This window comes from Ambystoma mexicanum, chromosome 5p (genome assembly GCF_040938575.1).
Source record: "Ambystoma mexicanum isolate Mex_15411 chromosome 5p, UKY_AmexF1_1, whole genome shotgun sequence".
NCBI classification, from domain to species: domain Eukaryota; kingdom Metazoa; phylum Chordata; class Amphibia; order Caudata; family Ambystomatidae; genus Ambystoma; species Ambystoma mexicanum.
Genome location: NC_090930.1, coordinates 439,933,670 through 439,948,174, shown reverse-complemented (window position 1 = coordinate 439,948,174; position 14,505 = coordinate 439,933,670). Strand labels below are relative to the sequence as shown.

Below are 14,505 nucleotides of genomic sequence, written 5' to 3'. Positions count from 1 at the left end.
GTTCCCGATGTTCTGTAATTTGGTTGTGGTAAGCAGATATATTGGGTGCAGGGGTGCAGTTCCCTGTACTTAGTGTCTGCTCGCTGCATGATAGCAGTGTCTGCTGAAGGCTCTAAACCAGGGTTATCCAACTCCAGGCCTCGAGGGTCGGAAACCAGACAGGTTTTCAGGATATTCCTCATTAATATTCATGAGAGAAAAGGTGCATACATTTATAATCATTGTCTGTAAATTAATCTCATGAATATTAATGAAGGGTAGCTTGAAAATATGACATGGATTCGGCCCTTAAGGTCTGGAGTTGGCCAACCCTGCTCTAAACCATTATCAACTCTCCCAAAAAGCCCCAGGCTGTCTTTACTGTCGATAAGCAATATGCCCATGCACACATCAATGTACAGATAACACAGAACATTCGTGCATGACGATCTAGCCCTACAATCTTATGGTAGCACTGAGAGGGAAGTGGGAGTCACAAATATTGTGATGTTTATGAAATGACTGCCACACTGGTGGCATGATAGATCACTAAAATCTATCTGTCTGTGTGTGCGCAGGTGGGTATATATATATATATATATATATTTTCACTGAAAAAACCTTAGTTAAGGTGCAGTTAAGTTGTGCATATTTAACGCAACAAAACCATTGTAATTCAGCAGATGTGGTGAAGTCATGACCCTTGTTGTAAATTGCTTGTGTTGCGGCATTTCCCGACAGAGGATACTTTTGTATATGCATAGTTGAAGATCTGGATCACCGTCTTGTCATAAAACGGGCACCCTTTTTTGACTATGGAGATTGTGGAGAATGGAAAATGTGAACTCTGAAAAGTCTTGAATCCTGAATTGTATGAAATGCACAGGACAGGATTTCTTGCATTTCTTCATCATATGGACTCCCTGTCAGGTTTGATTTAATTAATGAATGACAGAGGCATTCAAATCTATGATGAACTCTATCTTCCCCATCATTACCTTCTCTTGTGCTCATACCTGCCGACACCTTGGAACCACCAAGTATTTTAATTACACCAATTCCTGTGAGTTTTTGCTTTTCAATGACATTCTGCCGAGTGAGCAAAGCTTCAGAGAACTTAAGAGCGCTTCTAATAGATCTCCTTGACTTTCAGAGCTACAAAAGTGGCATTGAACTATAAAAAAATTAAGTCTCTTATTAAGTTATCCAAGCAAAGTCAAATCTATACTGAGAAGGCATCATGAAGCAAGACACAAACAACAGACTTAGGTCCTCATCATGATTTGGGCCATGGCCCTTAAATGCGGCGGTAAGAGGGTTGGTCCAATCATGAGTCAGGCAGTAAGTGGGAGTTTTACCTCCAGCTTTTTTGCTAATAAGGCCGGACTGAGTAGCAGTAACGCAATTTGAGCTGGCAGTATTCCGGCGGTACCAGAGTCCAGAAGAGGGCCCTTAAAGTTAAAGTTCAAAATGAGATGGTTTATTAAACCAAATGTCAGGATGGTTGAAGGCCTAACTTGCCTTATGTTAAGGTGGGATTTCCCTACATGAATGAAACTAATGAAAGTTTGAGTCAGAAAGTTCAACTTAAAAGTCTGTCTGCGTCCAAAACCTATCTTTGCCCTCACAACTAAAGCTAAACAATGTGTAGGGATGTCAATAATACAATAAATTCTTATTCAATTCTTAGAGCTCCTAGCTTCCTCATCAGCTCAAGCTTCACCAAGTTCAATAAGTTTCACAAATCCTTGAGGTTCCCTTCCCCAAATGTAAGGCAATACAGTTCAACACACTCCTTGGGGTTCCCTTCCCCAAGCATAACACAACATAGTTCACAAGAAAAGGGTCTTGGGGTTCCATCCTCAAGACAGCATCGCAGTTCATTAAGTCTCAGGGTTCCCTTTCCCATGGCTTCAAAGTAGCAACTTATAGTGGTCTCAGTCTTTCAATGTTTAACACAGCTCCAGGTCAACTTGACACTCCTTCTGTATTGCATTACCAGATCGTTCTCAGTGCTCCTTCTTGGTTTGTTTGACAATGTCTTTGGCTTTCACAATGGAGGGTTCCCTGTCTAGGCGTAGTCAGACCAACGGTCCACCCATTACAGGTTGCCCAACCAGGGACCTTAGGCTCTTCAACCCACACCGGTTCTTCTCTATCTGCTCTGCGTACAGATTCACATTCACGTAGCTTCTTCTTATCAGCCTCTTGGCTTTATGCAACATTTCACTCTCCTGGTGTTTCCTGATTAGCCTATTGGCTTTGCTACAATGTGTCACACATCCTATGCCAATCTTGGGCCTTGCCACACAGTATGTATTCACAAAGTTCACTTTGCAGTGGTCTTCTTATACTCCCCACCTTTCTGTCATGCTCTTTCATCTTTGCGTTTGTATTTCATCTGTTGTTTTGAAATGGGCGCTTTCCCATTTGACTTTCATTAACTTGTAGCTTTGCTGTCAAACTTTTCATTCAGTTCGGTATTCAATATTACAAAGTTTTCATTCAGTTCGACTTTTTATATTTATGCCTTTTCCATCATTATTTACTTTGTCGCTTAATTTCCATACCACCTGTAACTATCGGTTCATTCCCAATCTGTGCATGCTTTTCAGCTCACTGAGCATTTATTCTGCTTACATCCAGGCTCCTCGGAGCGCCCGGTTCTCGAGTGAGGCTCCCTTTCACTCACAGGTCTCCGGCAGTCCTGTTGGGTAACTGTACTAGCCACCTTCTGCTCTGCTTGCCGGCTTGCCTTTGATTGCATTTTTGATGCCTCTTTTGGGGAGGGTTAGATTAGTTTTCAATATGGAAAGGGGGATATCATGTCTCTCCCTTGAGCCTTCTTTTCTTCACCCTTTTTCCAGTGCTTCTAGAGTGATAATATCTCTAGGCATTTTCCGAATTAGTGGGACAGTGATAGAAGTACCCCATAACTGCCTCTGAGATAGAGGGTTCTTCCTGAAAGGAAAATACGGAAGTACTGTGTGTCGCCCGAGGGCATCTCATTTCCAATCCCCAAGGACCTACACCCAGCTGATCCCCCCTCGCTTCTCCACCCCATGGGTCAGGACCCAAAAGCGATGTCCTTTACTTGCCCACCTAAGAAGGGGACCCCAGGGGAGTAGATGCGAGGATGCCCTCTAGTTTCCCACAATACCCAGTGGTGCAGAGATTCAGAGCAAATTGAGACAACAGCATGAATGTTTCTTGACTGTGCAAAAGAGATTTATGTTACTCAGAGAGAATTAGGTCAAAGATGATACTCTTTAAAGCATGAACCACAGACCACATTATAAGATACCCGATGTGTTTCATTTAAGAAGGAAACACATGTAAACAAATGGAGTCCTAACTTGGTTAAACCATCTGCATTACTAAAACAAGACTGGCATAATTCTGAGTATAAAGACTAAAATAAAGGAAGCAAGAAGAGCCAGGATGAGATCTTCCATTCCCCTTTGTAAGTGGATCACCCTAGTAGGTAATGATTCAAGAGCTAATATTATACATCACAAAGCATTGTGTGAAAACCAAAATGTAGAGAAAATGCACATACTTATAATTTTTGCGTTTAACGATAAATTAGATCTTAATGAGATACACACAAGGCCATAAAACCCCTCTATTACTTTCCTCTACATTTTCTCGGCCACCTAATTTGAAATATCCAATGCAAAGGACAGGTGGGAGAGGGAAATGTGTGTGTGTCAGTCCCTCTCTTATCTAGTGTACTCATTTGTGCTCAGAACAATGCCTACAATTAGAAACCAAATGAAAGGGAGATTACTATTTGTTCTAGACCCTCAGTTTTTGCTCTGCTAGGCATAGACATTTTTCCTCCATCAGGTGTTGGATGTGCAGTAGGAATTTTGAGATATTCTTTTAGGATCCATAAGCAAATCTGTCTAATTGCTGTACATCTAAAATTACAGCTCAATGATCTGAATAAGGTCATGTATGTGCACATTGATGAAAAGGAATAAAATTATGTTACCCCCATCACTAATGGGTCATATTGTCACGCATCAGATGTTCATCCATCAGCGGTGGCACCAATGGCGTTACCGGACTACGCACAGACTTACCCTTCTAAGATGGTGGTGCGGATCTCCTGCTTTGCCCATCCCAAGATGGTGGCTCTCATAGAAGCTCACAGGGAGTTTATGCTTCCGGTTCAAGGAACTGCAACGGACTCCAGTGGCTATTTTACTGAGGCAGTAACAGCAAAGTGTCCGCACTCTGCTTGCTCTAGTTCCTCTCCCTGGATTCCTATTCTGTGCTCTTTCCTTTGTTTGTTCTAGTCACTTGCTCTTTAAGATTAGTAGTACCCGTCTTCTACATAGAGTTCTTCCTGCCGATCATCTGCTCTTTGGATATTCTTTTCTCTTTGCCTCATTCTCCTTGATGAAATCCAGGGTTGTTTCCCCACTCCAGGAGGAGAGGGTTTTTCCCTATTTTGGTCCCTTTCTTTGCAGGTACACGCTGTTGTTTGTTTCTGATTAACTGACAGGGTGGCTTCCTAAGAAGGCAGGCCCTATTTCTCCCAAAAGAAGGGCTCCAAGACTTCCTTTCATAGACAGAATAAGGCATCTTCTCTTACTCGTGCAAGAATCTCGAAATCCCATGGATCAAGACCAACTGTTGGGGGCAATCTAGGCCCTTACCACTGAGGTAGAAGCGCTCAGACAGGACGACGTGATGCTCCAACAGATCATTACAGCACAGTATTCTGTGCTAATGGCAATTCTGTTAACCAAACTTTCTTGTGGGAAATATACAGGTGATCCAAAGAAGTTAAATGATTTTCTAAATGCATGCACCATTTTATTCACGCTCAGGCCCTTATTGTTCACCACGGATGGGGCAAGGTGGGTTATGTCATCGGACACCTCACTGGGAGCTCCCTAGCATGGGTTCCCACCCGGTACCTTCAGCCAATCCACTGATACATCAGTATGCCACCTTTATAATGACCTTTCGGGGAATGTTCGGAAGGCCGGAACTCACACACTCTGCTCAGGAGAAGATACTTGACTGCCAGCAAGGCAGTGCCTCTCTCTTGGACTACATCACCCAAATTTAACAACTTGCTGAAAAAATCAACTAGCCTGAAGACGCACATTTCACACTATTCAGGAGAGGCATATGTGAAGACCTTAAAGATTAACTGGATAGGGTCCCTCATCCTCCCCCCTTTCAGGACCTTATTGCAATGGTCCTGCAACTGTACTACCATCTTCTAGAAGGAAGGCAGGAGAAAAGGAGAACAAGATTGAATACAGCTTCTTCATTCCCAAAGCCTATGATGCATGATGGTGTGGATGACACGGAGAAACCTATGCACATGGGCACTGCTCGGGGACCAATTACTCTGGAATAAAGGAATTGCAGACAAACATTGGGGATATGTATGTATTCTGGTGCCAAAGAATACCTAGTGAAAGAATGCCCCGTAGCCCCAAAGAGAAGGTTGGGAAACATGCTCTCCCAGTCATAATAGGAACAACACCTGCGGAGGAAAGAGACGGTTCCCATGAAAGAAACAAGACCATTCCATTCCAGGAACATTCCATGGCGCTGTTTGTGATACACATAGACTTAACTCCTATATAAAGTGGGCAGCTAATACATGTTTTTGGGCGTCCGAACACTGCAGATAGTATTGTTTACCGGAGTTAGCAAGTTTGGAATGCTGCAGTCTGAATTCCAAACCAGCGCCCTTCTTTCTCATGTAGAAACTGTACCTTCTAAGTATGCCGAGTTCAGTGATGTATTACGTGACAGTCCGGAAAATTAGTTGCCTCCACACCGGTCTTTTGATTATGCCATCAAGTTACAACAGTTGCAGTCATCCCTCATCCCTTTCGGAAGAATGTTTATCCTGTCCAAGAATGAGAAACAAGCTCTTCGTGAATATCTGTGCATCAGCCTAAAGAATGAACTTATTACCGAATCCAAGTTACCCGCAGGAGCGAAGCTGTACATTGTCCAAAAATAGTATTCCTCTGAGTTAAGGCCTTGTTTGGACTATAGAGGCCTGAACCACTTCACTATTAAAGACAAGTCCCCACTGCCTCTTATACTTGACATCTTGGAGGCAGTGTGAGGATCTAGGGCTTTCACCAAACTGGACTCAAGAGGCGAGTATCATCTTACCTGTATCTGAAAGTACGATGAATTGAAGACCGTTTTAGAACTGAATTTGGGCACTATGAGTACTGTGTAATGCTGTTTGGCCTGACCAATGCACTTGCAGTCTTCCAAAGTTACATGGACCATGTCTTCGGCGACCTAATGTTCCAATTTAGATGACATTCTTGTTGTTTCTCTTTCTGCTCAAATGCGGGAAGTTCTGCGAAGACTCTGAGTACAAAGGCTTTTGGCCAAGCGAGAAAAATGCCCTAGGATAACCTATTTAAGATTTATATTCTCACCAGGTGGTGTTTTGATGGACCCTAGAAACATGGATGCCATTGATTAATGGACAGAGCATATATCAATCAAGGAGGTTTAAAGCTTCTTGGGACTCTCAAATTTATATCAGAGGTTTATACTTAATTTCTTTAACCTGGCCTTACCCACCATTGACCTTCTATGAGGTAGTACAGTTTTCTGTTGGAACCAAAAAGCTCAAGAGGCTTTCAGACACTCAAAAAGACATTTGTTAACGCTCCTACCCTTTGCCACCCTGACACCTATCGTCCCTTCAAAGTCGAGACTGATGCATCTGACTGTGCATTGGTTGCCATACTAAAACAAAAGGTGGATGAATATTTGTAACACCCAGAGTCTTACTGGTCAAGAAAACCGACCGCTTATGAACAGATTTATTCGGTTCTGGAAGAAGAGTTCTTGGCAGTGAAACAAGCCTTCCTTGAATTGCATCACTTGTTTTGGGGGGAAACTTGCGAGGTAGAAGCGAGAATGGATCAATGTAACATCCAATTCCAGCAATAAATGGAATGTAGAAATAGCGGACAAGCCCAGCGGGCCTTTTCCTTTTTATAGTTCCACTTGCAATCACATACATTGCTGTTTCCCAAAATTCCATGGCTGATGGCCTATCTAGGCAATTCTCTGATCCAGTTCCAAAGCTAACACTCAACTTCATCATTCCTCCTTCCCAGACCGTAGGCCATGTCATGTTCTTTCTAGATCAAGTTCGCCAAGCCACTCAAACCTCTCTTCAAATCCTGAATCTAAAGAAAACATCTTCCTGACAAGAACACCTCTGTTCAGTGCTATTAGTACTTTCAAAACCATTTGGTTATCCCCACTCGAGAGCTAAAGTTGCTAGTGATAAGACTACGTCATGACAATCCAACCGCTGGCCATAGAGGAGTATTGGTCACCGAAATCTACTTTAGAGACAATTCTGGTGGCCCACCCTGTCAAAAGATGCGATTGCCTATGCACAGTCCTGATCCACATGTACTCACCCCAAGGCAACTCGTCTTCGGCCTTATGGCTACTTCAACCCTTGCCAGTCCCTCACCACGGTATGTCCATTATTTCGATGGACTTTATTGTGGGTCTACCTCCATTAAATGGAAATGCATCTATAATGGTGACAGTGGACTATTATACCATAATGGCCAATTTTTCGGCTTTGCCCAAACTACCATCTGCCAGCGAGATGGCTAGGATCATCCTTAAAGACATCTTTAGACTCCATGGAATTCCGGACAAGATTGCTTGGGATCGAGGACCACAGCACACTTCCTGCTTCTGGAATCAATTGTATCAGCTCCTTCAGATAGAAAAGGCACTTTCCTCAGGCTATCATCTCCATACAAATGGTCAGACCGAGCAGCTCAACCAGTTGCTCAAACAATACCTGTGTTGTTTCCCCTCTGCTGCTTACGATAATTGGTATGATTTGTTGTCTTTGGCTGAGTTTTGCTATAATAACTCTTCATCAAGATGATTCCCCTGCAGTGCTATTTTGGGTACAATACCGATCCATCCCGCCACAGACTCCCTTGAATGACTCAATGCCCATGGTGACCACCACCTGCAGAGGATAAACGAGGGCCAGTCACTCACAGCATGTAATATGCAAGAAAAGAAAGGAAACCTCCAACCTCCACTGCTCAAAAGCACCAGCAAATCAGAGTGAGGATTTGGTATGGCTGGCCTCAAAATATTTGCCCAAGCATATATGTCACAGGTACTTAGGTGATTTCTCTGCGGACAAGTAAATTAGTCCAGTAGCCTATTGTCGACACTCACCTCTTTCTTGGAAATGCATACACCCAGTCTTCCACAAAGGCCTATTAAAACCATATACCAAATGTGAGGATGAGAAAGAACTGGAACACTGACCCTATGTATCCAGGAGGGTCATCTAGAATATGAGGTTTGGAGCATCTGCGATTCCAGTTTTCAGCATGGTCACCTTTACTTCCTGGTAGATTGGGAAGGCTACAGTGCCTGTAACAGAACCTAGGAACCTGCTGTCCATGTTCACGATCCTCGTCTTGTTCTGAGTTTCTACCACCTTCACACAGGCACCCCCGGTACTGGTGAGCAGTATACGGTCAGGGATAGATTGTTCCTCCATCAGCGGTGGCACCAGCAACCTTACCGGACTATGCATGGACTTACCCTTTTCAAGATGGTGGCACAAAGCTTCCGCTTTGCCTATCCCAAGATGGCGGCACGCATGGAACCTCACTCAGAGTTTCTGCTTCCGGTTCAAGGATGCTGCAACAGACTCCAGAGGCTATTTCACTGAGGCAGTAGCAGGACCGGTGTGCCATATTGAAGTACGACTATGCACTCTGTTTGTCCTAGTTCCACTCCCTGGACTCCTGTTCCATGGTCCTTGCTGGGGAATGACCTTGCTCGCTACCTTCTTGCCTCTTTCCCCCTTTGTCTACGAAGAAATCCAGAGTTTTTTCCCCTCTCCAGCAGAGGGGTAGTCCCTATTTTTGGTCCCTTTCCTTGGGGGTACACCCTGTTGGCTGTTTCTAATTGAATGACAGGGTGGCTTCCTCAGAAGGCAGACCCTATTTCTCCAAAAAGAAGGGCTCCAAGAATCCGGTAAGCCCTGCCATCGACATCTTTTTTGATGTGATGCAGTTTGTGGGGAATTACCGGTTTCAATGATTTGCCTTTCTACACACTCCTGTCCAGTCTTTCAAATGATTAAGACAAACCTAATTGTCAACTTTGTAGCTGAGAAATCTAGAATTATTTAGTCTATCAGAAGATCCTTGTGCCCGGTGGTCTGTCCTCTTGGGTTTCTGGCAACATATACTCTGTTCCTCTCAAGTGTCTGCTCCACTTTGCCATCTTCCAGCAAGGTGTGGTACTCCATAAACACTTGCAATTGTTTGAAACTCATTCTCTCTTGGACAAGGGCCTGAAACCTTTGGTTCTCAAGATGTTTTGGACTACGACTCCCGTCATCTCTTACTAATGACAATACAAACAAAACATTAAAACAAAACAAAAGCAGGACAGACCTCGAGTGACACGTTACAGCCAATTTATCCTCACACCCAAATCCTGAAGCTGATGGAATCAATATATATTGTTCATGGCTACAAAGATGTTCATATTAGGGTAAGTACTATATCTACAAAAACATGTTTTCCCTAAACGCTGTCATCCTTCACAAAAAGTAGTACATCCAGGAATACTAGTTCATCTGGACTACTCACAACTGTTAAATGGAGGTTCATATCATTATTATTGCGAAGTTCTACATACTCATTTAAGGACTGTCTTGTCCCCTTTCAGATCAAGAATAGATTGTCTGTAAAACGATAGCAGCAAACCATCTTCTCTAAATATCAATCATATTTGTCTGACCAGGCCACGGTTAGCTCCGACCAACACATGTATACTTTTGCATAGTTGGTGCTTTACAGTAGCCCATCGCAGAACCACACTTTAGTCTAAATATTTGATCTTCAAATAAAATCTCGACAGGTATGGAGGATTCCATTTTATATTCAATGGGCCTCATTACAACCTTGGTGCTAAGTGCACCAACTTTACCACCATGGTGTAAACTCCGTTTACACCATGGTGGATGGCGGATTTACCGCCCCATTCCAAGGTGAGTGGGGCGGTAAATGGGGCTAAAAGCAGGCGTTAAAATCAGAATCAGGCGTTAAGGGTTAACGGTGGCGTTAACCCTTAACGCCTGAGTTGTAATGAGGCCCAATATGTTTTGACTATTTGTATGAACAGAGTGTAAACGTTTTATTTAAATGACCCATAATTCTGGATTAAGGTATTGCTTTTCTATTTCTCTTCTTTTCTTTTTCTGAATGCTTCTTCTCTTCTATTTTGTAACTCATAGTAGGAGGTATATCTCTTCCAGATCAGTTTAGTGGTAGAGATTGGTCTCGCCACAGTAGAAACAAGGGTTGTGCCCACTTGGGCGCAATGAACCATGTGTTAGAATGAACAATATCAGCAAGCAATTGAGCACTTGCACTCTAAGGATCGAAGCTCTATCATTGAGAGTCAATATAAAATTCTGACAGCATGTTGCATTTGCTTTTTTTGTTAGCCATTTGTCCTTTGGGATATTGACTGTTGCTCAATGTTTTTTGTGCATGGCCTTAAACTTTTTAAGATGATATTGCACTTTTGAACAACGCTGCTGTTTCTTATATACTATATTTGTCACTGTATATTTAGGATGTTTTTCTTTATCGGACATGGACATTAAAGGAATATTTCACTCAAAAATGTGATTGTCTTAAAAGGAAGGTGGGCAATAATAAAAAAACATATATTAAACATCTTTTTAAAGAAAGTTCCTATGTAAAATTTTGCACACTAATGTTTAATCCCCTTTAATTTCAAGCACTAGGAGGCATCCATTTTGTGAAATGGATGAGCCTCCTGTGCTTGTGTTAATCTCTGCCGGAGAGCAGAGAAGTGCTTTTATAAATAAAACGTTGATGTAGTTATGATTGACGTGGTTAGAAAACCGGGGGAGCCCGGGAGACTGAAAGCGAAAGCCACCACAATCATAAATACGGCCACATTGTATTTATTAATGCAGTGGTTTTCTTTTAAGTTTCCTGGGCTCCCCCAGGCCAGAGGAGCCTTGGAAACTTAGAAAGAAAACCACAGCAAGCAATCATAAATCTCCCGGTCTTAAAAATGTTACATAGGAACTTTCTTTAAAAAGATCTTTAATATATGTTTTTTATTATTGCCCATCTTTTAAGACAATCACAGTTTGAGCGCACTATTCCTTTAATTTTAAACTGTGCTCAATATATATGTGCACCGAATGTTAAGAGGAGTGGACAGCCCACTGGGGCAGAATAATATATAGGATGACAAAAAATATTTAGAAATAAGTACTATGTGCAGTGTGTTGCTCGTATGGTGACCAATTTCTTTTTTTGAATCACGAGGACATATTAGGATGCAGTTACTTTCCTATATGAGTATTCAGTAATAATATTTCAAAAAGCAATTGAAGGTTATGCATTTCTTGGTTAGTACATCGATTTGATGTGATTTTAGAAACATGATTGTTTATTTTGAAAACATTCATGTGTCAATCATGGTTAAAACTTGTAAGAATTTGACACTATAAGATGTCTGCCATGGTAGGTTTCTATTGAACATTTGAAACCGAAAATAGTTCTAGAGTTAAAAATCAGTGGGATGGAACACGCCATTAAGGTTAGAGTTTCAACTTGGAAACTTAAAGTTCCATTTGTAAATCCATGTTTGCACTTGGACTTTTTTTTCGAAAATGTGTCATGAATAAATTGCTATATCTTTGGCACAATGGGATCGAAAGCCTGGAGAGATTTTGCTTTATGTTGAATGGATGTGTATTAGGAGTACCAGCGTTTAAGCAAAGCATGGTTCTGGGATTTATTATGTACGGTGTTCTCCCACCACATCCATTAAGGAACCCACTTTAAGTAGACAGAGCGCCGTGGCTAGGAGAAAACAGTTTTCGATGTATATTGCATTGTGGAATGTGTGACTTGGCTGAAATTAACTTTCCTACTTATATACATGTGTATGTGTATATGTGTGTATATATATATATATATATATATATATATATATATATATATATATATATATATATATATATATATATATATATATATCGAACATGAAAGAAGTTGTACCCTCCGAGAGAGTCTCCACTCAATGGAACAGTTTTTACATCACAGAAACTCACGCCACACTATCTTCTTTTTCCCATAATTTTGGCTTTTATTAATGGAACCAACAAACTGATGCGTTTCACCCTTGTGGGCTTCCTCAAAGGTCTCAAGGGTGAATATATATGTAAACCTAAACAACTATTATAGATGAAACAGATCGGGGCAGGCACTCTCACGCTTACGGGCTGCTCCTTAATAGGGCTTATGTATTCCAAAATAGACGAAACGGCTGCATTAACCCATAAATAATGCAGAGGTTTGGACAGATGCCGGTCAGCTAGCACAGCAAGTAGAGTTGCAGGTTCGAATCCCGGCAGGGCCAAACTCAGCCTTTCATCCTTCTGAGGTCGATATATGAGCACCACACACCGTGGGCAAAAATAAGCAGCGTTCAGATACCTGAGGGTTCGTAGCGCTATATAAATACAAACTATTATTTGTTTTTATTGCATGATATAAAAACACTGGTCGTCGACGTTTCGCTGCCTCCGCAGCTTCATCATGGCAATGATTTGAAGAGAGAATATCTATTAAAACACTGAGGAAGGACTACATTTTATTCACAATTCCTCTTCTATTGGTGCTCATAGAAAGAGGACTGGTCAAAGAAGGGCTTTTAGAGCAACATCTGTTCAAAAAGTATTACTCTGAAAGTGCATAAGTTTAACATTTAGAAAATTCTAGAAATACTACAATATCTACACCATTTATTTTATTAGCAGAAATGCCAGAATCCAATGTCAATGTAAAGTATTAACAATTTTAACAGTAAAGAGAAACATACGTCTATACATCACTAAAGCAGACGGTTGCATGTCCAAAACGTTTAATTTAGGAGATTGTATAGAAAAACCTACCAACGCTTGCAGTGGGAGTCATGCACAGTACTGACCCTGTACATCATGCAGTGAAGCGTGGAAAGATGAACAGAGGGATATTCCATTAGTTAAGATTTGGGGTTAGAAATATCTGTAACTAAAAGCATGTCATTTCTTTGCAACATTCAGTACATTCGACTCAGGTTTTATACACTGCATTTGCTTAGAGTATATATTTTATAAGCCACCCAGTTTCCAAAATAATTCTTAGATTCTTGGGCAGCAACACATATTTGTTTTATTTTGCACAGTGAGCCTGTTGTCTTGAGTATTCTTTGTATAAACAGAATTCATTTTGATTCACCCAATAAAAAGCTGTATAAATTACAAAAAATACTTATTTTCACAGAAGTAAAAATCATAATAAAAAGAGCTGCCGATGCCTAGGTGTTCATTTCATATCTCTATATAACAACTGTACTTGCAGTCATTACTCTTGTATTTGAGTTATACTATTTTCTGCATGTTGTCCATGTACAGGACATATTTCTCTCATAATGAAATTACATAACTTTGATGTAGGTAAACCTACTGCAGGGACTTGTCTTGCATACCTAAGAAAGTTTGCAATTATATTAATGAGTTTGAAACAAAAGCAATGGAAAACTTTAAAAACCATTCTGGGTTACAAAAAACGTCTAAAGTGATTTTGAGCCCTTTAACGTTTAACAATGAACCTGTGCAGTACAGCATCATAAATGTTGCGGCAGTCACAAATTGCCATTCCAGTGTTTTGAAAGTTTGGTTTGCGCTGGGTTTGAGACTAAGGTTTGATGAGAAGGAGCTAAAACCATCTCTTGGGTGTAAGACATCACCCTGCAGACAGAAGCTACCACTGGGGGACCAGGAGCGAGAACACTAAACACTGCAAATCTAAGTTCCACATGACATGCACACTGTTTTTTTTGCCCATTATGTAAGAGCCATTATATTTACAAGTATCCTAATTCTTTTTTTACATTCTAAAGCACTCAACATTAATGTCACATATGCTTGTTTGTAAGGCTTGGGGAGGAAGAAGTGGCTCCTGGCAACTGTAGGTTCCCAGCTAAACAGGCTCTCCTAGGCCAGAAGCAGGAGCTAAATAGCTCCCAGCAATTATGAACTGTTTATGATAGGTTCTTTTCATCCTTATTTATGGTCCGAAAAATGTTTCTCATTCCATTTCCATCACATTTTCTTTTAAAGAAAATTATTCTAGGTTGGTAAATTTGTGATGATGGGTAGGGCCCTTTCAGAAAAGATGGCAAAAGGATAACTGAAATTAGTTTCTCTCAAACGAGTGAGATGGAATAAAACAGAGGTCATTCAGAGTTTATAAGGGGGCCAGAGCTGTCATTTTTAGTAGCCATTTGTTTCCTTTTGCTATTTGAGACTTTTTTGATTTTTTTTATTTAGCTTTTTTTCATTTCCTCTACTATTAACATAGTATTTCAAATATCTAATAGCACAGAACATTTAAAGATGTTACCAAATAT

At 41.1% G+C, this 14,505-nt stretch overlaps 1 protein-coding gene across 2 annotated transcripts in view; it reads right to left on the bottom strand.

Moving 5' to 3' along the window:
* Positions 1–14,505, bottom strand: part of MBNL3 (muscleblind like splicing regulator 3) — a 690,269-nt gene that overhangs the window by 81,321 nt on the left and 594,443 nt on the right. Inside the window, exon 7 of one of the 2 annotated variants that reach the window (XM_069612838.1) lies at positions 13,007–13,042. The exons of the other annotated variant lie outside the window; for it this stretch is intronic. Coding sequence (XP_069468939.1) covers positions 13,007–13,042 — 36 coding nt within the window. The remainder of the gene's footprint in view (positions 1–13,006; positions 13,043–14,505) is intronic. 2 annotated transcript variants of the gene reach the window in all.